The sequence below is a fragment of the Capra hircus genome, chromosome 3 (genome assembly GCF_001704415.2).
Source record: "Capra hircus breed San Clemente chromosome 3, ASM170441v1, whole genome shotgun sequence".
NCBI lineage: Eukaryota > Metazoa > Chordata > Mammalia > Artiodactyla > Bovidae > Capra > Capra hircus.
Window position 1 is genome coordinate 28,561,792 of NC_030810.1, and position 25,558 is coordinate 28,587,349.

General features: G+C 48.7%; 1 protein-coding gene across 6 annotated transcripts; it reads right to left on the reverse strand.

The window, feature by feature from the left end:
- LDLRAD1 (low density lipoprotein receptor class A domain containing 1) lies at positions 12,794 to 23,747 on the reverse strand. Of its 6 annotated transcripts, XM_005678380.3 has the most exons (6): positions 23,630 to 23,747; positions 23,070 to 23,124; positions 20,301 to 20,429; positions 18,061 to 18,198; positions 15,506 to 15,634; positions 12,794 to 14,085 (listed from the first exon to the last, which is right to left on the reverse strand). In XM_005678380.3, the coding sequence occupies exons 1-6, from the start codon at positions 23,648 to 23,650 to the stop codon at positions 13,934 to 13,936; spliced, it is 624 nt and encodes a 207-aa protein (XP_005678437.1). In that variant the 5' UTR covers positions 23,651 to 23,747; the 3' UTR covers positions 12,794 to 13,933. The 6 variants fall into 6 exon arrangements, with proteins under 6 accessions (XP_005678437.1, XP_005678438.1, XP_005678436.1 ...); XM_005678381.3 differs by lacking the exon at positions 20,301 to 20,429; XM_005678379.3 differs by lacking the exons at positions 23,070 to 23,124; positions 23,630 to 23,747 and having other exon boundaries at positions 18,061 to 18,460; positions 20,301 to 20,370.

Sequence of the window (25,558 nt, forward strand, 5' to 3'; positions counted from 1 at the left end):
TATTGTAACAAATTCAATAAAAACTTAATGATCCACATTAAAAAAAAATCTTGAAAAAAGTGCAGTTAACCTCCACCCCTCCATTCTGATTCTGGAAAGTGAATTGGCCCCAGGAACATGCATTTTAATTAATCAACACATTCCCACCCCTCCCAAAACTCTGATGTGGCAGATCCTAGGACTCCTTTTTGAGACACTGAATGAAGATGACGGATGAGGGTAATAATGATCTAAGTATAGTGCTCTGTAATTTCAGTGTGCTTAGAAGATGGGAGAATCCCAGGGACGGGGGAGCCTGGTGGGCTGCCGTCTATGGGTCACACAGAGTCAGACACGACTGAAGCGACTTAGCAGCAGCAGCAGCAGAAGATGGGAAACTAGTCTCAGAGATGTGAGGGGAGTGGGTCCTTTTTGGGAAAGTCAAGATGTAATCTCACATTGATTCTCGGTTCAGTATTTCCCCACAGCAGAGTGCAGCCCAAAAGGGAGAATTTTGTAGGCCTTAATCTCATTCATTCCCACATTCCCATCTGAAAAGAATAGGAGGTTTGAGTCATTGCCTAAGTCTCCCAACCTATGAAATGAAATAATGATGGTTGGACCTTGTCTTGTCAGTGAATGAGGTAGGACAAATCTGGAGGTATAGACCTCTGGCCTGGTGGGGTTGAAAAACTCTGGGAAAGTATCTCCCTCTGATTTACTCAAAGGGTTCAAAAGGCAGTCACAATGCAATAATGGGCCCAGCTTTTCTTTCCTGCCTGAAACAACCAAAAAAGCAGGCAGAATATATGAAGCAACAGTTTAGAAACACTGGCAATAAAGGACAGTGACTCCCAAGAGACAGGATACAACATGACCCCTATGATTGCTCCAGCTTACTGCCTAGAGAGATTTCCTAGACTGCAGCAAAGGGACAAGGAATCCAGGCAGAGCCTAGCATAATCCATGAATTGAGTTAGAGCTTAGAATTCAGAAAAAAACAAGGCAGCTAGAGTTCACAGGACAGAGCAGCAGAGAGGAGAAAGCTACAGACACAGAGAACTCTGGAGATACGCAGAGAGTGCGCCTCGAGAATTCCAGAGAGTACTGATCAGCTCTTGCATGTAAGGAAACTACTTCAAGCCAGAGAAAGAACCACCCAGAAGGATTAGAGGAAGCAGTACTGGATGGCCACACAGGACTAGGAAGAGTAGAAAAACCTCATTATCCAAGGTAGTGAATTCAGAAAATTCTTACCTCCGTAGTGGAGAATAATTAGTCCCAGATAGTAATTAGGCAAGACTAAACATGGCTCTGGGCTTCCTTGGTGGCTCTGACAGTAAAGAATCTGCCTGCAGTGCAGGAGACCTGGGTTCACTCCCTGAGTTGGGAAGATCCCCTGGTGGAGGAAATGGCAACCCTTTTGAGTATTCTTACCTGGAGAATCCCATGGACAGAGGAGCCTGGTGGGTTACAGTCCATAGAGTCACAAAGAGTAGAATATGACAAGCGACTTAGCATGCACTCATGCAAACATGGCTGTAATCCTGCTCAGTAAGTCTTAAAAGCAAGACCTTAAAGAATCAAGTGTTATAAGTTACTTAACAACATTTCAGAGCCATATCAAGAATACAGGAAATCAAAAAATGTAACACTCAACAAACTAAAATTCACAATGTCTAGCATCCAATAAAAATTTAGAAGGTAGAGTCTAGAAATAAACCCTCAATTTACAGTTAATTGATTTTTGACAAGGGTGCAAAATAATTCAATGGGGAAAGGATAGTCTTTTCTACAAATGGTGCCAGATATCTTGATAGCCACAAGCAAAGAATAAAATTAGACCCTTTCCTCATACCAAACACAAAATTTATCTAAAAATGGGTCATAGACCTAAGTGTAGGGCTACAACTATAAAACTCTTGGAAGAAAGTTCAGTTAGTTCAGTTCAGTCGCTCAGTCGTGTCTGACTCCGTGACTCCATGAATCACAGCACGCCAGGCCTCCCTGTCCATCACCAACTCCCAGAGTTCACTCAAACTCATGTCCATCGAGTCGGTGATGCCATCCAGCCATCTCATCCTCTGTCATCCCCTTCTCCTCCTGCCCCTAATCCCTCCCAACATCAGGGTCTTTTCCAACAAGTCAAGTCTTCGCATAAGGTGGCCGAAGTATTGGAGTTTCAGCTTCAGCATCAGTCCTTCCAATGAACACCCAGGGCTGATCTCCTTTAGGATGGACTGGTTGGATCTACTTGCAGTCCAAGAGAAAGTATAGGCATAAATCTTCATGACTTTGGGTTAGGCAAAGTCTCTTCAGATATGACACCAAAAGCACAATTGACCAAAAATGAAAATTAAAGACGAAAAGTTAGACTACATCCAAGCTAAAAGCTTCTGTGCTTCTGTGGACAGCAGTGAAAAGACAGCCTACAGAATGGCAGAAGATATTTGCAAAGCATGTATTTGATAAGGTCTTTAGTATCCAGAATATATAAAGAATTTTTACAACTCAACAATAAAATAAATTACTAAAAAAGTGGCAAAGTAGCTGAGTAGACATTTCTCCAAATAAGATATGCCGGTGGCCAATAAACACATTAAAATATGCTCAACATAATCAGTTACCAGGGAAATGCAAATCAGAATCACAATCCACATGAGATGCTACCTCACACCCACTAGGATAGTTATAACAAGAAAGAGACAATAACGAGTATTGGTGAGGAGGTGGAGAAATTGGAACCCTTGTGCATATACTACCGATGGGAATGTAATATGGCATAACCACTGTAGAAAACAGTCTGGCACTTCTTCAGAAGGTCAAACATATTTATGACCCAGCATAAATATGTTTAAAGGTTAAACATATGACCAGGTTAAACATATGAACCAGCAGTCCCACTCCTAGAGAAATTAAAATGTTCATACAAAATCATACATAAATGTTCACAGTAGCTCAAGACTAGGAACAACCCAAATGTCCATCAGCCGAGGAACTGATAAATGAAATGTGATATATAGATAGATAGATAGATAGTCACATAGTGGAATATTACTTAGTAATGAAAAGGAGTAAAGTACTGATACATACTATGAAATGGATGAACTTCAAAAGTGTGTAAGTGAAAGAAATTAGCTACCAAAAAAACCCCACATTTAGTATGATTTCATTTATACGGAATGCCCCAAATAGGCAAATCTATAGAGACAGGGTAGTGGTTGCTTAGGGAGGAGAGGCTGGGTGGAAAAGACAGCTAATGGGTGATGGAAATGTTTTAAAAATGACTATAGTGATGGTTACACAACTCTATGAATATACTAAAGATTATTGCACATTTCAAAGCAGTGAGTTGAGTGATATGTAAATTATACCACAATATAGCTGTTATGCTAGGTCGCTTCAGTCGTGTCTGACTTTGTGCGACCCCACAGTCAGCAGCCCACCAGACTCCCCTGTCCCTGGGATTCTCCAGGCAAGAACACTGGAGTGGGTTGCCATTTCCTTCTCCAGTGCATGAAAGTGAAAAGTGAACGTGAAGTCGCTCAGTTGTGTCTGACCCTCAGCGACCCCATGGACTGCAGCCTACCAGGCTCCTCCATCCATGGGATTTTCCAGGCAAGAGTACTGGAGTGGGGTGCCATTGCTTTCTCCAATAGCTGTTATAGTATATGAAAAATAAAATTACCAGGCATGAAAAGAAAGAAAATATAATGGGGTCATAGAGAGTTGGACATGACTAAGCACAGCATAGTGAGGAGAAAAATCTAACTAAATTCACCCAGAACTGACAGATATTAGAATCATCAGAGAAAGACATTAAAAGTAATTGTGTTCTACGTGTTGAAAGTAGAGGCATGGAGGATACAGGAAAGACCCAAATCAAGCTCCTCGGAATGAAAACAACATTGTATAAAATGAAAATGCATTATTGACATTAATGGCAGGTTAAAATGGCCTGAAATGAGAAGAAATAAAAGGCATCCAGATTAAAAAAGAAAGAAAACTGTCTATTCACAGACGATATGATTTCAAGCATTACTGTAAAGCAACCAGAATCAAGACAATGTGGTATGGGTATCAAGATTGACAAATAAGTCAATGGAACAAATAGACCACAAGTATATGAATCACCATATTTTAACAGAGATGCAAGGATAAATGAAGGGCTTTCCTGGTGGTTTAGTCAGTAAAGAATCCACCTGCAATGCAGAAGATTGCCTATAATGCAGGAGACTGCTTGCAATGCAGGAGACTGCCTGCAGTTCAGGAGACCTGGGTTCAATCCTTGGGTTGAGAAGATCCTCTGGAGAAGGGAATGGCAATCCCCTCCAGTATTTTTGCCTGGGAAATCCCATGAACAGAGGAGCCTGGCGGGCTACAGTCCGCGGGGTCACATGAGTCGGACACAACTTAGTGGCTAACCACCACCAAGGACAATCTAATAGAGGAAGGACTGTCTTTCCAACAAATGGTGCTGGAACAATCGGATTCCGTGTGTGAATACAAAACAAAAATAATTTTGATCCATTATTCGCACCATATACAAAATTTAACTCAAAGTTAACCATAAACCTAATTATAAAACTAAAACACTGAGGTTGCCTCAGAACTGGAGAAGACGTCAGGACAGGCGTTCAGCTCTGTGAAAGAACTCTGAAAACACTCATGGAGTTCCCAGGAGACTCTTCTTCCAGACATGGGATGTATTGGATGTATTGGATAGCTATTCCAAATAGCAAATACTGATACTAGAAGTAGGTTGTCTAACTTATACTTACAGCTCTGTCTAGGTCACAGCAGAATTCCCTTACTGTAAGTACATGCTGAATATTTGATTCCAAAACTGAGAGTAATTCAACATGGAGGATGAGTCATTGGAAACTCCTGGATTCTTTTTCTAGGCTTTAAAAATGGCTTTACTGAACAAGTCTAATTGATCAGTTTATGTGCCAGAATCTCACCAGTGGTTAAGAGAATTCACTGTTATTCAATCCAAAGTGATATTGGTGAAGTTTAACCAATGAATGTCTTATTTATAAATCCTTGCAAAGAATTGTTTCACTTCAGACCTTCAGGATGAAACCAAATTGAACTTGAATCTTTTGGTGTCAATGGCTTTTCAAAGAAAGAGTATCTTTTTCTCCCTGTGGAGAAATCAGCTTAGACACTACTGAAATTTATCTAAACAAAAGAATGGAGCTTTTTTTATCATTCCATTATAAAATGGAGTTTTTCTTGGAAAGGAAAAACCCTAAAATTATGAACACTCTAGAAGAACATATAGTATAAAATCTTTGTGACCTGCATTAGGTAATTATTCCTTAAACACAACAACTGGAAGCATGATCCAGAAAAGGAAAAATTTGACAAATTGGACTTTCTCAAAATAATTTGCTCTTTGAAAGACACTGTTAAGGGAATGAAAAGACAAGCCATAGACTGGAAGAGGTATTTGCAAATGACAATCTAATAGAGGGTGTCTGCTCCAAGTATATAAAGATCTTTCAAAACCCAGTAATGGGGTTTCCCTGTTGGCTCAGTGGTAAAGAGTCCACCAATGCAGGAGACACAGGTTTGATCCCGGTCTGGGAAGATCCCATGCTGCAGAGGAGCTAGGCCCATGCACCACAACTACTGAGCCTGTGCTCTAGAGCCCAGAAACTGTAGTTACTGAGCCCATGTGCCGGAGCTACTGAAGTCTGAATGCCTTGGAGCCTGTGCCCCACAACGGGAGAAGCCACGGCAATGAGAAGCCCTAGCACCTCAACAAAAGGTGGCCCCTACTCATTGCAAGTAGAGAGAAAGCCCGTGCAGCAATGAATACCCAGAACAGTCAAAATAAATTTAAAAAAATTAAAAACCCAATAATGAAAAAGCAAGCAATGAGAAACTGTTTGAACAAACTTTTCACCAATGGAGATATATGGATGGCAAATAAGCACATGAAAAGATACTCAACATTAGAGAAATGCAAAGTAAAATCACCCTGAAATGCTGTTAGGACTTCCCTGGTAGACCAGTGGTTAAGAATCCACGCTTGCGCTACAGGAGGCATGGGTTTATCCCTGGTCAGGGACTAAGATCTTGCAGGTCCAGTAGCACAGCCAAAACCCCCACAAACCAAACAAATAACAGCAAAACAATGAGATGTTACCACCTACCCACCAGAACAGCTAAAATTAAATAAAGACCCATCTAACCAAGTGTAGGTAAGAATATGATACAACCTCTTTGGAAAACAAACTGTTTCATAAATAGTTAAACATACACCTACCACATCCAGCCATTCTATTTTCCAAGATAAATGAAAGTATATGTCCATACGAAGATTTATACAAAAATGTTCAGAGCAGCTTCATTTGTAATAGCCCAAACTGAGACTAGCCTAAAACCTATTAGCAAATGAATGGATAAATGGAGAGTATATCTCTTAAGCCTGGAATTCACAAATGATGGTATATCCATACAGTGGAGTACTACTCAGCAATAAAAACCAGTGACTATGGGCAGGCTACAACGTGGATGAATCTCATAAGAACTATTGAGTGAAAGAAGCCAGAGAGACCAAAAAAACAGTATATGCAGTATGATTTCCCTTACATAACATTCTAGAAAAGTGCAAACTAACCTATACTGATGGAAAATCAGTTCAGTTCAGTTCAGTCTCTCAGCTGTGTCCAACTCTTTGTGACCCCATGAACTACAGCACACCAGGCTTCCCTGTCCATCACCAACTCCCAAAGAGTTTACCCAAACTCATGTCCATTGAGTTGGTGATGCCATCCAACCATCTCATCCTCTGTCGTCCCCTTCTCCTCCTGCCCTCAATCTTTCCCAGAATCAGGATCTTTTCAGATGAGTGAGGTCTTTGCCTCAGGTGGCCAAAGTATTGGAGTTTCAGCTTCAATATCAGTCTTTCCAATGAACACCCAGGACTGATTTCCTTTAGGATGGACTGGTTGGATCTCTTTGCAGTCCAAGGGACTCTCAAGAGTCTTCTCCAACACCACAGTTCAAAAGCATCAATTCTTCAGTGCTCAGCTTTCTTCACAGTCCAACTCTCACATCCTTACATGACCACTGGAAAAACCACAGCCTTGACTAGATGGACCTTTGTTAACAAAGTAATGTCTCTGCTTTTTAATATGCTATCTAGGTTGGTCATAACTTTCCTTCCAAGTAAGTGTCTTTTAATTTCATGGCTGCAACACCATCTGCAGTGATTTTGGAGCCCAAAAAAATAAAGTCAGCCACTGTGTCCACTGTTTCCCCATCTATTTGCCATGAAGTGATGGGACTGGATGCCATGATCTTAGTTTTCTGAATGTTGAGCTTTAAGCCAACTTTTTCACTTTCCTCTTTCACTTTCATCAAGAGGCTTTATAGTTCTTCTTCACTTTCTGTCATAAGGGTGGTATCATCTGAATATTTATTGATATTTCTCCCAGCAATCTTGATTCCAGGTTTTGCTTCTTCCAGTCCAGGGTTTCTCATGATGTACTCTGCAGTGTTTGTCTAAATATGGAAGTGAGGATCAGGGTGGGGTGAGAGTGAAGGATTACCAAGGGGCACAAGGACTCTTGAGGATGATGGACATGTTCACGATGGACATGAAATTATGTGATAGTTTCACGGGTTTATGTGTGTGCCAAAACTTATGAAAGTGTACATTTTAAATATGTATGGCTTACTGTTTGTCAATCATACTTCAATAAACCTGTTTGTTTTTTTTTAAAGAAAGAACTCACTGAGGGACTCCCCCTGATGGTCCAGTTGTTAAGAATCCACCTTGCAATGCACGGGACACAGGTTGTTCCCTGGTCAGGGAACTAAGTTCCCACAAGCCACGAAGCAACTAAACCTCTACGCCACAGCTACTGAGACTCGTGCCACAATCAGAGAGTCCAGGAGCCACAGTGGAAGATCCTCCATGCCACAACTGACCCAACGAAGCCAAATTAAAAAAAAAAAAACCTCACTGAACCATACACTTGAGATCTGCGTATTTCACTAAATGTGAATATAACTATAAAGGTGTGTTTTTTAAATAACTTTTTTAAAAAAAGAGGAATCGCTCTTTTTAGACGAGAAATCGCTCTTTTTAGAAGAGAAATCACTTCTGCCTGGCCTGGAGTTGCTGGGTGGCCCTCAGAATCCCAGAGATGGCTACCAGGGAGTGCCAGTTTGGGCTGGTCCCCTCCCTCTCTACTTCTCCAGGAAGCAGTGTCTTCCTATCAGAAATCTGGCTGGACTCTGAGCTTCTTACCAGCTCTGATGTATGTGGTTCGGTGAATTTAAGGATGAATGGAGAGCCCCAGGCAAACAGTGATAGCAGAAGGTTAAACCAGGCCAGATTTCCAGTCCAGACCCTGCGGCGAAGCCTGAGCCATTTTAAATTCCATTCATCTATCCCTGTGTATTTGCACAGAGAAGAACCTGTCGTACTTAACGTACTGATCTTGGAGCCGAGGCCAGGGAGGCTGGGACATGGCAAATATTGACGCTGGCTGCGTGAGCTCTCTGCAGGCTGTGGCATTAAATCCCCTGCTCTGCTGATATGAACCAAGGGAGGGGCCTAGCTGATCACCCTGGGCTCTGCGTTTTCCTGGACTAGCTTATGGAATGCTGTTTGGGAGGTTGCTACAGCACCTGCTTCTTTCTGAAAAGAAGAACCAATAAACCAGAAAAGAACAAACACCATTCATCTGCAGCACCAGCCACCACCTGTTGACAGGCTGCCTCCCCCAGCGTAGGCTCCAGCCTTCTGTTCTCGGGAGTCCTGGCTAAGAAACAGTGAGCCATCAAGGAGTGGGGGTAGTGGGCTCTGGGCTTGGGCCTTTCAAGGTTTGATCCTGGCACCACCCTTTAAAAGCTGTGTGGTCTTAGCCCAGCAACTTCATCTGTCTTAGCCCCTGTGAAGTATGAATACCAAGCCAGGTTCCTTTATGAGGATAAGATAAAATGGGGTACAAGAGCTAAGACATAGAAGTTTGTAATAGTGCTTGGCATGTATTAAATGCTCAGCAAATATTGCTAATATTTGTAGACAGGTACTGCTGCCTGCCATTCCAGTAAACAAAGAGTGGTGCCCACTATACATACCACTTCTGTAAAGATGAAACCATTAGCCACTGCAGCCTCCCACCGATGGTGCACCGTGAGGGGAATCCAGAATGGAGAAAACCAGGAAATACTCTGTGCTTTGGATACGGGCCCGAGACAGTTACGATGCATATGTAAAGAATGATTTCAGTGAACCCAGAGTCTTGTATCTTCCCATGCATCGAAAAGTGCTAAAATCATTCATTTGAGATGTCTTTTCCTTGTGATTAGCAGTAATCTTTTGGTGTTCAACTACATGCGTTTGTTTGTCTTCCCAGCAAGGAAAAAAAAAAAAGCTGTATAACCGGGCTCCTCCCTTATCTCTTCAGAGTGGTTCCTCAGACCCATCTGAGAGGCTGTCTCCTGGACTATAGTTTTCAGTAAGGTCCCTGAGTAAAACAACTTGCAACTTTTACTTGTATATTTTCCTTCTGTCGACATACTCATTAAAGGCCCTGCCCTTTCTTCTGCTGGAAGCTTTACTGTTTCCCAGGGGAATTCACCTTTTGGCTCTTCCTCTCCCCCTCCTGCCTGCAAAGTAGTCTGGTCGTGACATCCATGTATGGAGGAAAGCCTTCTGAGGAGAGCCTCTGCAGCCTCTCTTCCAGAAAAGGGAAGCAAACGTGTTTTTTTCTGCTGAAGACCTCTGCCAGCACCCTGCATGTCCAGGGTCAGGTTCACCCCTCCTGCTCAGAATCCAAGACCCTTCTTGATGCTCCAGCCGCGGGGCTGCTTCTCGTGCCCTTCGGCTCCCTCCTTGCACTGGCACCCTGCAGCTCTTCAGCCTGGTCTGCCCTGTCTCTGGCTCCTCCATGGCCCTGCTCAGGGGTCACTGCCACTGGAAGCTTCCCAGACCTCCTGAAACTTAGCAGGAAACAGCCAACTGCCATAGCTAAGCGTCCAGACTCCTGGGGTTGTCAAACCCACGTCCACGTGCCCGAGGCACAGTGAGGCCAGATGAATGGAAGTGTCAGAGTTTAGAGCAAAGAAAGGTTCATTGCATGGCCAAGCAAGAACAGGCAGCTCAGGCTCAAAAGACCCCAACTCCCCAATGGCTTTCAGGGGAGCATTTTGTTTTTACAGGGGAGCATTTTTAAAGGCAACATCTGGGGAGGAAGGCTCCAGGATTCCTGACTTTCTTCTCCTTGGTAGGTTGTGAAGTAACAGTGTGGTGTTCCAGGAATCTTCACCATCCACCCTCTGGTTCTGGACAGTCTGGGGCCTAGCGCTTGTGCTAAGTCTGTGGCCACCAGCCTCCATCTGAGTGTGGGGGTCTTAGCTGCTACAGAACAACTCCAAGATAGGCATCAGATTGTTATGCTTATGCCTTGAGGAGGAAGTAGGACTCTGTTTTATCCCTTTCTTAACTTTTCTTGTTTTCTCATTATTTTTCTTGCTTAACTGCTGTTCCTTTGTTTCTATATTCTTCACATCCCTAGTTATTAATAGTAACTGGTTGAGCCTGCTCTTTGTAACTCGGGAAAGACCTAGGAGACCAAGTGAGAAATGAGGGGGTGAGGCACGGAAAGGCCTTTGTTCTGGGCGACCCCACAGGATTCTGTTTCCCTGCCTCTGCGCTCACCAGTCGTGCACCCTTCAACAGGCTGCCTGGCCTCTCTCAACCTCGCATAAACACTGTACCCCCCTCGGAGCCTTGTTGGAGGATGAGAGGTAAAGTTCTTCTTGCACGGTGCCTGCTTAGTAGTGAGCACTCAGCAAGTGTCAACTGTGTGCACCCAGAAAGCTGGGTTTTGGTTTTCCCCTGCTACTGCCATGCTGAATGGACTCAGGCAAGTTGGTCTCAGCTTTGGTTTCTTCATCCTATAAACTGAAACATCTTAACCCCACGGGCCTGTTAGGGAATGGTTGACTGAAACCATCCACCTTGGCCAGACACAACGATAACTTGCTCATGAGTTGTCTCACAACAGGAGGTCCCATCAGTAAGGACCCTGAGTCAGACCAAATATGGGCCAAACACAGTGACTGCCCAGAGACAGCCCAGAAGTTAGCCCCATTACCACAGTACAACTGGGGCCACGTGGCAGAGCAGTCCTCCTGGGCTCCCTATTGCTGTCCATCCTGGGGCCCATTCACAATCAAGTTTTTTGCTTTGTCAGTTTGTGGGCCTTCTCGGACAACTCATTTCTGAGTGTTAGGAAGGAGCCCACTTTCAGGCCCTGGGAAGGGGCCCCTCTTCCTGTAAAGGCCCATGGATGGGCTTGATTGGGAGCGGAGGATAGAATTATGTGCAACTGAGCGCCTCTGAGCATTTTTCTGAGAAAGCTGCAGCCCACTGAAGAGCTCAGGACTGAATGACCACTGAGGTCTCTCCATCTCTCTCCCACAGGGGCCAACCTTTGCACCACCAGCCCCTGGCGGGAACTGGGCCTCTCCTGCAATTGAAACACCAAGGCTGACTGGTATTGAAATACCGTCAGAGCACAACCTTCAAAAGAATGGCATAGCCCTTGAGGATACAACACAGACCGATTGGAACTGTTAGGTCCAATTTGGCAGAAGATTTGACTTCCAGTGGACCTCACTGTATACTCACATTAGCATGTGCTAAATGACACACCCACAGGTGCCATGACAGTTCCAAGGTTAACCATAAAAGGTCAAAAAGTGGGTGGTGGGCCAATTCCTGGAAAGCTCCCCTTTCCCAAAATGGTTGGAAGAATCCTCCCATTCGTTAGCCTATGAAATCACCCATCCCATAAAAACTAGCCGCCCCGTGTTTCAGGCCCTCCCCCTTCTGAGATGGCCCATGCTCTGCGTGTGAGTGTGTTTCTCCCAGGGCCACTCTCACCTTTTGAGAGGGACCGCATTCTGTCTGCAGAATATGTGTCTCTCTAAATAAACCCACTTCTTACCTATCCCTGAATTGTTTCTGTGAAGAGACCTGAAGAATCTGAGCTTCCTTAAGTCCTGAGACCAGGCGTGTGACCTCAATTACAAGGCAGTGGGCTCAAGTCCCAGCCTGGGTTTTGGCGGAGTGTGAGCCCAATCTAAGCTGTGTGGTTTCAGTGGGAGCTAGCATAGGCTCTTGTTCCCATGGCTTCCCCCTCAGTGACCTTGTTTTCAACATCTAATGCTCCGGGCACCGGGAACATGTTGGCATGTGAACGCTGGGCATGAGCTGCTGGACCTTTTCTCGTTCCCCGGGTTATGCTTACTCACTCAGTTGTGTCCGACTCTTTGTTGCCCCATGGTTCATAGCCCGCCTGGCACTCTGTCCAAGTGAATTTTCATTTCTTCCTCCTGAGGGGTCAGTCAGTTCCTCTGGATCCGTCTTCGGAACCGAGGATGCCTCGAGCATGCTGGCTGTGCCCCATTTGTGCTGCCCTTGGAGAGAAACTCAGCCAAAGGTGCCAGAACTCAGGGCTGAGCCTCGCTCAGGCAGGATCTCTGAGGTGTCCTGTTCCGCGAGCTGGCCCTCAGTTCATCTGAGTCAGAAATATGGTTATATCCTGGCTCTCCAAGTCCCCTCCTTGGTGCCCTCAGCCCAGCACTTCCTGCTGCCCCAGCCGTCCTTCCAGTGTGAGGGGCCTCCTCCATGACACCTTCTTCTCCTTGGGCGCTAGGGTCCAGGTCTGTTCACTTCTGGGTGCCTGGCACTGGGCTTGGCACAGAATAGGCACACAGAGACTGTTCAGTGAGCAAATGAATTGACTCAGGCGGCAATGAATGAACCGGAGCTCACCTGTCTCTCAGATGTCCATTTTTAATTCAAATCTCACAGAAGACTACATAGAATTGATTATATTAATTTCCAACAGGGATATGTCTGTCTCCATCAACAGGAACCCTCTTATTAGCCAGATTCCAAGTCCATCTTTCAGTATAAGGGTGGGACACTTTCTGACCCTCAAGCTACATTTTTAATAACCCAGAGACTCTGCCTCCACCCCGGCCAAGATAGGGTCACATTGGTAGCAGAAACGACTTTGGGGTTGGGACACCATGGACCGTGTTTGAGTCCCACTTCTGAGCCTGACTTTGCTGTACGATCCTGGGGGCCACAGTTTCCTCATCTGTTTAATGGATATATTCATCCTTGCCTGCCTGGGTGTTGTAAAACCGGAATGTATGCCAAGAAACAGCTGGTTCACTCAGGCTTTGGGATTGAAATACAATCCCAACTTGAAGGAACCTGGGCTCTTTGGTTGGGCATGTGGTCTTGGGGTGAGAGTGGAAGTGGTCCAGAGGAGAGGGGATGGAAGGGGTTGAGGAGGGGTTCCTCAGGCTGTTCTTGCTACAGTTCAGAGCCTCCTGGGGTGGCTTTCTTGTAGCAGGGCGACAAGTACCCCGTCTCATGTACATCTCATGTGATCCATTAGTGGGCCCCACTAGATTATTGAGCTGGGAAAAACACTGAGGCTGTATCCAAACCTAGCAATATCTGCCTTAGGTACCAAAGCAGCAGGAAGTGGCATTATGTACCGTATATGTGCCATCCAGAAGGGCTAAACTTCTCAGCTTGGTGTTCAAGCCCCAAACTTATTTTTCCTCCAAGGAGTGACAAGGTCAGGATCTATAAGCGTGTCTTGGAGCAAAGGAGCAGATTTCCTCTGTGTGTCGCCAGAGGCGGGCTGCAAATCATGGAAGCAGGTTTCCCTCATCTTTGTTAGGAGCTGCCTAACGTGGTAATGGGCCCCCCATCCCTGGAAGAATCCTAGCAGAGGACGAAAAACTTGAAAGCAGGAGAGGCAATTCCTATTCAGAGACAGTGGTGTGCAGATTCCTCTATGTGATCTCAAAGACTCCTTTCTGCCCTTGGATTCATGGCGCATGTGAAGGGTTAGCAGCACCATTCCAGCCGGCAGCCCTCTCTGGCCTGGGTGATTCAGTCAGGGCCAGGACAGGAGTACTCGTCAGACCAGTCAGAGCAATGCTGCACACGATCCCGGCAGAGGCTCCTGGGGATACAGCTGCAGTATCTGAAGACAGTCGAGGGGCAGCGCCACCACCCAGGGCCGCAGGGCGGGCAGGTAGTCCCTGGGAAGACAGAAGAACAGCTGGAATGCCCCATCCACCAGGGCACTCCTTAGCCCTGCAACTGGCCATAGCCCCCACAGCCCTACCCCCTCTGACACAGGTTGACTGTATTCCTTATTTCCTGCAGAAGAGAGAATCTAGACTCCCCAACTCAGCTCAGAGCCTCCTGGGGTGGCATCCTAGTGGCAGGGTGACAGATACCCTGTCTCATGTACCTCTCATGTGATCCATCAGTGGGCCCCACTAGGATTATTGAGCTGAGAAAAGCACTGAGGCTGTGTCCAAGCCTAGTAATATCTGCCTTAGGTACCAAAGCAGAAGGAAGTGGCATATATATCATATATGTGCCATCCAGAAGGGCTAAAATTCTGTGTGACTTTGCGTGTGACCTCAAGCAAGCCTCTCACCCTGTCTGAGCCTCAGTTTCCTCATCTGCTTGAGGTTGTTACTAAGAAAGATAAGCCAAGTGCCAGGCCCACAGTCAGTGTTCAGATATTAACGGGTGCCCATCATCTCCCATCGTCCCCTCTCACCCTAAATTTGGTCGCACCAGCCCACTTACGACTCCCCGAGGGAACCTCGCAGGCCTCCCTCCTTTACCCTGGACCCTGGGCCTCCAGGGCTCTCTGCTGCAAACTTAGCCTCTGCCTGGTGAAACCCTGTCCATTTTTTAAGGCCTGCTTGAATACAGTCTCTTCTGAGAAAGCTCCCTTGATGATTTCTTCTCCCCTCCCCCGCAACAAAAACCTCTCCAGGACCCCTGGCACTACCTTTAGTCACTAGCATGATGTAAGTCCTGGGGATAGGACGTATGTTTGACCCCTGGCTGCTTCCCAGCAGGACCTAGCACCAGACCAGCCCCCAGCAGTGCTCAGAACATATTTGTGGGTTGAATGCCAGGGAAGAGATTGGAAGCAAACTCTGGGGCAGTGAAAGAACTCAAATCTTAGAGTTGGGAGACCTGAGTTCATACCCAAGCTCCCTCTTTATCACTCATTTTACTAAGTCACTTCTCCCCTCTGGCCTCAGTTTACCTACATATAAATTGGGGCCAGTGATTTCTTCTCTGCTTTCCTCACAGGATTGTTGGGTGGTGCAAAGGAGATGAGGGAAGCCCAGGTTCAAACCCCAGTTGGGCTACGTATGTACTCTTTTTGTGACTGCCCTCTGGGCTTCCTGGCTTCCTCATTTGAGACCTTGAAACTAAGCTCCCCACCACAGAAGAATAACTCTCTGGAAGGAACCACTTGTCGTGGTAATGAGCACCCTGCCACTTGAGGCATTCAAGCAGAAGTGGAAAACATCTTCCTAGAATGAAAACAGGGGATGCAGGGGGAACCTCAGAGATTCTCTGGTTAACTTCTGCCCTCTGGCCGCTGCCTGGCCAGTTTCCCAGCCCAGCCTATGCCCAGACCCCGACCTGGGCTCAGTTCATCTGAGCAGTCCCCACAGTTGTTGATCCCATCACACATTTGGTCTGAGTAGATCCAGGAAGCAGGGTCTCCACAGTGAGCCACGAGAAAGCCAGGGAGGCTCTGGGGCACAGCTCCTACAGGGGGAGAGATGAAGCAGGAGCAAGTCCACATCCGGCTGAAGTTCAGGTACAGGCAGGCTGGTACATTGAGGCTGCAGGTGTCTCACAGCTAAACGGAGGTAGATTGTCCTGACCAGCCCGGCAGCTGACAAACCCAAGGTCACTGAGCATGCAGGAAGGGCACAAGGAGAACACAAGAAGAATGTTTCCTGGGGAGGTCAGTCAAGGGGAGAGGAGGGTTCTTTCCCTGTTCATCCAACAGGATGCCCAGAGCTGCTCCTCCCTTCCTCACGCCTACTCAGCTCTTGCTCCTTCCCATCCACAGCATGTCTTACTCTCCTCTTCCCTCCAGAAATGTCCTTCTTGACACCTGTCCAAAACCATCCCACCTGCAAGCCCAGGTTCAAGTTCCTTCACCTCCAGGAAGCTTCCTCCAACTGGAACACAACAAGCATAAATGTGGAGTTTCCCTGGTGGCTAACCAGTAGAGAAATCACCTGCCAATGCAGGAGACACAGACTCAATCCCTGATCTGGGAAGATTTTACATCCCATGGAGCAACTATGCCTGTGAGCCACAACTACTGGGCCGGTGCTGCAGAGTCCGAGAGCCACAGCTGCTGAGCCCACGTGCTGCAACTCCTGAAGCCCCTGCACTTAGACCCTGCGCACCCCACGGCAAGGAAACCACTGCAGTGAAAAGCCCGAGCACCGCAACCAGAGTTGCTCCTGCCCTCTGCAGCTAGAGAAGCCAGATCGGCGGTGGGGACCCAGCACAGCCACAGATAAGCAGAATAAACACTTTTTAAGAAGAACAGATGTGAAGTCTTGCACTTGGATCCCGGAACTCAGGGCATGTGCGTTCACATGTTTTGTGAGAGGGAATCAGACACCGTTCTTGAAAGTGGGTTCTGTATTAGACAGCAGTGTGACAGGGCTACCAAAAATTAACACAAACTCAGGCCACATCACTAGAGATATAACCCAGACTTAGGAGGGGAAAAGTCTTTGTTCTTTGGACTGGGCAGAGCCAGCTGGAAGTGTCACGGATGCTTCTGGAGCTAGTTCAGGGAGAGGGACATGGGCAGTTGGTTTGTGTTCTGTGGATGCTGGTGGAGTGGGAAAGACCAATCACCATGGGGTGACTGGGAGTTCAGAATGTAGGTCAGGGAAGAGGAAACTCATGTGGGACAACACAACAACCTCCAGTCCACGCAGTGCCACCGTCATGGGAAACAGATCGACATATGGTTCTTGGGGGGCAGGGGTTGGTGAGAGGTTACAGCTGGAACCAGTCAAGGGTGCTGTTGGGAGGTAGCCCTAAACTCAGTACAAGGGAGACGTCCCCATTGGAAAACCAGAGTGACAGCAGTGGCTGCCTCGAGTTGTAGTGAGTTTCTATCCTGGGAGTGTGCAAGCAGAGGCTGGGTGGCAGAGGGGTTGGGGCATGAGCTGGAACATGGGCTAGATGAATTTAAGGCCTCTTCTGGTCTTGAGGGCTCACGACGCAATGACCCTCCCTCAAAAGCTACCCCGCCCCACCCACTCTAACTCACTCTTTCCCTCCTCTGTGGCAACTCCTCTCTCTTGAGAACTGTCAGGTCTAAGGTCTGGGGTTAGACCTTCCCATTCATTCATTGGTTGATTCACTAACTTCATCATTTATTCAACAAATCGTTCCAGATATTTCTCTGTGCAGAGCCCTGTGCCAGGCCCTGGGCCCCAAGCCCAAGCAGACTAGCTTTGCCTCAGAGGAGTTCACAGTCTGATGGTGGCGGCAAACATGCCAAACGAGATTGACAATCAATGTGACTGGGGCTGGGACACAGGTAAGCACGGGGGCTATGAGAGTCCAGTAAAGGGAACTTCATCCAGTTTGTGGAGAAGGCGATGGCACCCCACTCCAGTACTCTTGCCTGGAGAATCCCATGGGTGGAGGAGCCTGGTGGGCTGCAGTCCATGAGGTCGCTAAGAGTTCGACACAGCTGAGCGACTTCACTTTCACTTTTCACTTTCATGCATTGGAGAAGGAAATGGCAACCCATTCCAGTGTTCTTGCCTGGAGAATCCCAGGGACGGGGGAGCCTGGTGGGCTGCCGTCTATGGGGTCACACAGAATCAGACACGACTGAGGCGACTGAGCAGCAGCAGCATTTAGTTTGGGAGTCAGAGAAGGCTTCTTGGAGGAGGTAACACTTGAACTCTGCCGTGAGGGTTGCATAAAGTTTCTCTAGACCTAGAATGGAGGCATTCCCTTGTGTGGGCATATGTGTGTGCATGTGACTGGGACAGGGTGGGAGAAAATGTTCCTGGCAGTATATAACCAAAGGCATAGAAGCACACAAGGATGCCTGGTACATTCAGGGTGGTCAAGCTTCAGTCTAGCTGCAGGGAGAGCTGGAGTTGGGGCAGCTCTCAAGGGGCCCTGGCATAGGTACTCACGGCACAAGGCCTGCTCCTCGTCCTCGCCGCGGGCACAGGTGCGAACGCCGTCACAGACCCTGCTGGCTGGGATGCAGCTGCTCCGGTCATCGCACAGGAAGCCTGTCCTGTTTGTCTGCGTCACACAGGCCTGGGCCCCTGAGTGGGCGGGGCCAGCCCCGGAAGGGTCAAGGGTGGTGTTCACAAGGGCATCACCAAGTTCTCCCCACTGAGCCCCACCTGAGCTGGAGCGAGGGGCTGGGGCCACAGGGAGGACCCTGAGCTCTGCATTGAAGATAGCGTGCAAGCCCCAGTTCAACCGCTTGCCAGCTGTGTGACCATGGGCAGGTGACCTGATCTCTCTGTGCCTCAGGTTCCTTGTCTCCAAAGTGGGGAGCATAACACACACCCTGTGGGACTGCTGGGGAGATTACACAAAAGTCTCTGTGAATAAGCCTGGAGAGAGTGCAGAGAAAGTCATGGTTCCCATGTCTATCGAACAACCATCTCACAAGAAGCTCCTCAGGACAGGCCTCAAGCCAGTGATGGAGTTTTCATGGCAGGGCTCCTGGTGCAGGTAGGGTGTCAGAGGCAACATCCTGGGGCCAGCTAGTGACCGTTATGCCACAGTCCTTATATCTGGGACAGCTGTACAGGCTGCAAACACCTTCACATTTTTATTCTATTGTTTCCCTGAACCCTCCTGTGACATGCTGTCACTAGCCCCATTTTACAGCTGAGAAAAGTAAGACTCGGTGAGGTTTGAGAGGCCTGGCAACACAGCTAATAACCAGGCTGCTGCCTCTCTCTTTCCTGAGGTAGGGCTGCCTCCGCAGTGCCCAGAAGTGGTGGGGACCGTCTGAGTGTCTGTCCCTCTAAGAGTCTTCCCTCTGAGAGTCTTCCCTCTGTCCCACTGCATGGAGCACCCAGCCCTGGGGCTGCTCCAAAGAATTAGGGGAGAGAAACTGACAGAGGAGCCTGGAGGTCCAGTTCTGCAGGTTGTGCACGCAGACACACGTGTGTGTGGGTTGGAGGTAGGGGTGAGTTTATGTGGGTCTGTGCGCATGTGAATCACAGCTCATCTCCTGGAACTGCCTCAGCTAGTGTGAGGGGGCTGGCTCTCAGAGACACATTGTCACACACACACAACAGCCCACAGACATACACGCTTGGACACACTTGCACAAACACAGACATGCACACACAAGGGCAAACACACAGATATGTACCTGCACATACAAACACGTGCATGCACACAGATGCTTGCACACATGTACACACAGACACTCAGGTACATGCATGGAGGCAGCTCTTCCTGTGTTCACATCTACCCGCAGTGTCCATGCACGGGCACGAGGGTACCGTGGATTCTACCCCTATTCTCACTGTGTTCCCTTAGCACCTCCTGCTAGGCAACAGAGACATCTCTCAGAAAGGTAGGTCTGGTGACATCCCACCTCCAGCTAATTCCTTCCCATGGCTCTCTAGATGGTGACCTCCTTCCCCAGTGCAGCTTTCGAGGCACTGGGCCCTGGGCCCCTGGCCCTACCCGCTGCCCTGTCCATCAAGCCCACTGACCTTCTCTTCATATTTCCTTCCACCCCACACATGCTGTTTCCTGTGCCTGGATGCTTTTCCCGCCACTCCCTCCACCAACCAACCCCGCTTTCCCTTCATGCTTCAGTGCCGTTCACTTCTCAAGGTGCCCATCCTGATCCCTGAACTGGCCAGAGCCCCATCCCAGACTCTCAGAGCTCCCACTAAGCCTGCCTTAAAGTGCTTATTGTGTTAACCTCCGTGTCACTCTGCAAACTATTAGCTCCACAAGGTCATGTTTGGTGTTGGGCTCACTGCTGAAGCCTGCCTGGCCTCAGGGATGTACTGGACAGGTCCCTGTCCTTTGTGGTCAAGACAGACACACAGAAGGACACCACCACTCTGGGTGATTGGGCTTGGGGGGAGAGGAAGTGTGAGAGCAATGGGAGCTGAAACAAGGCTCCTAAACAAGGCAGGCAGGGGAAGGCTTCCTGGAGGAGGTGGCATCATAGCTGGGTCCACTTCAACAGCTCAGGCTACAGATGTGCAGATGGAAGCTCAGGGGTGTGTGCTTGTCAGAGTCAGTGTGTGTCTGTACATGCACCCTAAGGGACTGTTCAGAAGTCACTCTGTGGAGAAGCCAGGCAGGATCAGTTTCCCCCATAGCTCTGTGTTCCCTCTACCCTCCCAACAAGTCTGACCCACTCTCTCTTGCCCACCCTGACCTGGTGTGCGAGGTGGGGGTCCAAGGATGGCGACCAGGGCGATCAGAGCTGCAAGAGTGGTCAGCAGGAGCATCAGGAAGGCTGAGAGGCAGGCCCCTCGGCGTGAGCAGCAGCAAGGGCTGCAGTTCGCTGTGTGGGGTGGGAAACCCGTGATGGAGCAGCCAGTCCCCTGCCCTGAGCCCTACAAGTGGTCCCTTTTCACTGGGGTCCTGGGGTAGGACAGGCTTCCCTGGAGGAGGGCGCTCCCAAGCCCACTGAGAGGCTCTCAGCTCTGCCTGTGGACCCACTCCACCAAATGCCTGGGCCTGGCCCACATCCAGTAGCTGGTGAGTGGCAGTCGGGACAAGGGCCCCAGGTCTCTGCTCCACCCTCTAAGCCCCGTGTCCTTCCATGAGTCTCAGGAGATGAGGAAGGAGACACGGACACCTGCTTACTGAGTTCCTGCCGTAGGGCAGAAGCCAAAGCAGGCCCTTCATGGCCATTATTTCATTACTCAAGACAACTTTTATTTTACAGATGAGGAAACTGAAGCTCAGAGAAGGAAAAGTCCAGGTCCCCTTGTGTGGAGCTGTTATGTCAGCCCACATCTGTTTGCTGCCAAAATTGGCACTCTTTCCATGGTGTCAGCTGATTGTTCCTTCTGGAACCTGCCAGGATGCTGGTTGGAATCCCAGCTCCACCACTTTTCAGCTGGGCCACACTGAGAAGCCCCTTTACTTCTCTGTGCCTGTTTTCCTCGTGTGGGAAATGGCGCTCCAATGCCTACATTAGAATTGTTGAGAGGATTGAGCTAGGTACTGGATCAGAACAGGGCTTGGTACATAGTAAGTGCTATAAAGGTTCTAGCTACTATTTGTCTTTATTGAGCGTCTACTATGTGCCAATCTGGAAATGATAGTGACACCCTTAACTGACTTTGCTTCTGAATTTTTTCTGGCTTTTGAAATAATGAAAGAAAATCTTATTGGGGACCTTCTAAGTTCCCTGGTGGCTCAGATGGTAAAGAATCTGCCTGCAACATGGGAGACCCATGTTCAATCCCTGGGTAGGGAAGATCCCCTGGAGAAGGAAATGGCAACCCACTCCAGTACTCCTGCCTGGAGGATCCTGGCAGGCTACAGTCCATGGAGTTGCAAAGAGCTGAACATGACTGAGTGACTAACACCAGGTGCCCTGCTCTGTAGAGGACATAAAAGCAAGCACATCTCTGATCCTTGCCCTCCAAAAGCTTGCAGTTGCACTTAGAAGACAAGGTCTGGACACAAAAACAAGAGCGTGAGTGCTCCTCTGTCCCCTGGGGACTATTATCTGAGGGAAGGGCAGGAGCATGTGTCCCCAGAGGTCAGCCCAGCAGCAGGCACACGATAGGTGCTTTGGGAAGAACCCAGTTCGAGTCAGTTCGGGTCTCTTCCATACAGTCCACTCACATTTTCAGAGCAGCCTGCTCTGTGCTGGTCCATCAGTCAGACCAGTACCTGTACCCCAGCAGCTCGCACAGCCAGGTGACCAAGGTGGTGAATGGGGTGTCCTGGGTACTTGAAGGAGGATGGGATTTCCATGGGCGGGTGGAGGGGAAGGTGCAGGGAGAGCGCAGTCCAAGTAGAGGGCCCAGGAGGGTAGAGGTCCCGATGGCACGTGGGGGACAGAAAGTGTGGCTGAAGCCCAGGGTGGGGGTACCTTGGGAAGGGAGACATATTAGGAGACACAGCATAAATCTAAAGCCCACATTCCTTGCAGCCTTGGTCAGTGGCTCCCTTGTAAACTCGGGTAACCAGGGAGACAGCGAGAAGGCTGGCAAGGAGAAGCGTCCTGGTCAGTCGGCCAAGCAGCTGCTTCTCAAATATTTGCGCAGCACAGGTGGGGCAGGAGGGATCACAGGAGCATCTCGGGGTCCATGGCCAGGTGAAGGTCGCACTTCAAAGCCTGAAAGCCCTTAAGTGCTGATCCCCCTGGGGACAGATGGGAAAAGGAGGCCATTATTCCACGCCAGGTCCTTCATGAAGCAGGCTTGAAATAAATGAGCGCCACTGTGGAGCAAAAAGATACTGGGGCTCTGCAAGCCGAGGGACCCTAATTTGAACTTGAACCCTGCCTCATGCCTCCCATCCGTGCGGGATCCCAGTTTGGCTGAACCACCTGACCTCACGTCACCTCAGCTGCCTCATCTGCTATTGCACCTAACAGGAGACCCCCTCGGAGCTGACCATTGGGTGTAGAAGAGGCCCCATGGTGCTGGGCACACAGTAGGGCCTTGATCCTTGGTAGTTATTAATAGTAGCTACCTCTCTGGATCTCTTCCCTCAGTGGTCAAGTGAGAGTCAAGATTGGACACATAGTAGGTGCTCAATAAAAGTATTCTTTTCTTATTTATTCCACAGAAGTAAAGCACACTGTCCTGGTCACTTGGTGAGCCCGTGGCTGACAGCAGGTGCTCAATAAATGTGAGATCCCTCCCACCTTATCCCTCAGAGGTAGAGACCCACCTGGGTCACCCTGAGTCAGGGACTGGCCTCTAGAGTGCTTTCCTCTATGGGTTTTGTGGGGCAGTGTATGTCTGTGGGGTGGGCAGCACATGAGCTTATGCATTTAGCAAATGGCCATCAGTACAGATGGCTGGGACACTGGGAATGGATGACATCAACAATGGGGCAGAGGTCTGAGAGACAGAGGGAGCCTTAGGGAGCCGCTTTTGTGTCTCCATAGCAACCGCCCAGCATCAAGGAAGTCCCTTGTGGGGGAGGGGCTGGCCCCAGGTCCCCCGGCCTTTACCTTCCCCTCCAGGGAGGGCTTTGCTTCCAGCAGCAGCATTGCCATTGGCATCCCCCTGCCCAAGAGAACAGAATGTGGGGTGGGCTGAGGTGAGGGGAGGTCCAGCCTCAGGCGGCTAGACTGAAAAGTTTTTCAGAAGCCTCACAAGAGCCTTGGGTGGAAACACTGTCCCTCCCACTCGGCTGCCCCACACTCATGTCTGCTTTATGTTCCCACACTTTTGCCTGTACTGTGCCCTTTCCCGGAAAGCCTTTTCCTCCACTGCCTATTTGGCAAACGTTCATCCTTCAAACCAGCTCAGGGGGTACCCCCTTGGAGAAGTTCCCCAGGTGCCCCACCTTAATGTTGATCATTCCCTCCCCTAGCCTCCTGTCCCCTCCCAGCTCTCACCACCTGAACCATGTACCTGGTTCACCTGTTGCATCTCCCTACAATGTGGTAGAGAGCCTCCGGGGCGGTGGGGGACCTCAGTGTCTCCCCTCTTTACTGTCCACCATTATCCCGGGGTTTGCCCCGCGCCCCGCCCCCCAGGTCAGGAGCCGTCTCGGGGCAGCTCTTACCTGGGGGAAGATCTTGTTCATGTCTCCGGCCCCCAGCTCCAGTCTCCAGCCCTGGCAGTGCGGAAAACTCGCCAGGTTCCCGGCCTGTCACCAAGGGCAGCCAGGAGGAGGAATGACAGGAGGCCTTTCCTGGCCGCACCCTCCCTGTGGGTAGGCTCCTCCCAGGCTGCCTCCTGAGAAGAGGAGAGGGCAGGAGGGCCCTGCTCTGGCCTGGCCTCTTTCCCCTCTGCAGGCTGACAGCCACGCTCCAACGCCAGAATTCTGTATGTGAGAGAAGAGCCTGAGGTTCAGAGAGCGAGAAACTGCCCTTGAGTCACACGGTGCACGGGTTGAGAGGGAAGCTGAACCCAGAAATTTTTCAGTGTGTGATTTTTCCCCACATCGATGATGAGATGAGGATCTCAGGTCCCCCCCAGCTGCATGAAGATCCAGGCGGAAATACCCAGAATTAAGGTTCCAGTGGCTAAAAAGCAGGGATCGTGCTTTCACTGATGTTTGTTCAATGAAATACATAATCTGTATGGAAGGAATATATATTTTCCACTAAAATGATAGGTCACTTAACCTGAGTTTCAGCTTTTTCGTCTGTCTCTCGAAACTTCTTTTCCCCTCATTCCTGAAGAAAGGCAGTGCCCCCGTAGATGGATCTCTTTGTCCTCCCCACTCAACACCCAACACACTCTCTAGAAATACACACACACTACATCTGGAATCACACTGCAGGGGCCCCCAACTTCACCAGATACTACCCAACCACTCTTCCAGGAGGCTGTAACGGTTTGCACCCCCATTAGCAGTGACGAGAGTGTCTGTGTCCTCAGTCTTGAACATGTCAGACTTTCTGACCTCCATCCGCCTCTGGTGGGTGTGAAATGCTGTCTTACTGTGGTTTAGTTTGCGTTTCTCTAGTAACTCCTATGGCCACCGCCAACTGCTAACATGTACTGAACGCTTGTCTTGTCACATGCTGCACTACAGGTGTTACATATGTTAACCCACCTAGTCCTCCCGACCACAAATGATGGAGACTATTATCATCTCCATTTCACAGATGAGGCACAGAACATTGTTACTTGCCCAAGGTTCACAGTTGAAAGGAGGCATAGCTGCGTTATAGACGTGGGTGGCTGAGAAGTTCACACATTACCTCTACCTATCTCCTCACTTCTCAAAAGTGTGGTCCTTGGACCAGCAGGACCTCATCATGCGTGAGAGATAGAATCCCATCCAGGCCCACAAAGCCAGAACCTGCATTTTAACAAGAGCTTTAGGAGGCTCAAATGTATATTCAGTTTGAAAAGCCCTGCCCCAGCCCATGCTGTAATGTTGCCCTCTTAAAATATATTGGTCGTGTGGATTTCTTCCCTCGTGAAAGGCTTTTTCCTATCTGTTGTCCATTTTTCTATAGGTGACTTATCTTTTTCTTATTGACTTATGGGTTTCTTTATGCTGACTTTGAATTCTTTGTGGCATGGATCAAACACATCTCTCCCAGTATGTAGCTTGTCACTTGCTTAGAGTGATTTCTGCTGGCTCCATCCACCTTTCTAAATCCATCTTTCTTGTCCAGAACCAGGCAAGAATCTTATTCCATGAAGCCTTCTCCAACTCTCCCCACCTCCTCAGATTTGCCTTTCCCTATTCAAAAGCAGAGACATCACTTTGCCAACTAAGGTCTGTCTAGTCAAGGCTATGTTTTTCCTGTGGTCATGTATGGATGTGAGAGTTGGACTGTGAAGAAGGCTGAATGCCAAAGAATTGATGCTTTTGAACTGTGGTGTTGGAGAAGACTCTTGAGAGTCCCTTGGACTGCAAGGAGGTCCAACCAGTCCATTCTGAAGGAGATCAGCCCCGGATTTCTTTGAAAGGAATGATGCTAAAGCTGAAACTCCAGTACTTTGGCCACCTCACGCAAAGAGTTGACTCATT

Coding starts and splice junctions, on each gene's coding strand:
- LDLRAD1 (XM_018044441.1), bottom strand. CDS start 18,439: ATGCTCCCCACTTTGGAGACAAGGAACCTGAGGCACAGAGAGATCAGG. Junction 15,635..18,060: donor CGAGGAGCAGGCCTTGTGCC/GTGAGTACCTAT, acceptor CTCCCCCTGTAG/GAGCTGTGCCCCAGAGCCTC. Junction 14,086..15,505: donor CTCAGATGAACTGAGCCCAG/GTCGGGGTCTGG, acceptor CTGTCTTCCCAG/GGACTACCTGCCCGCCCTGC.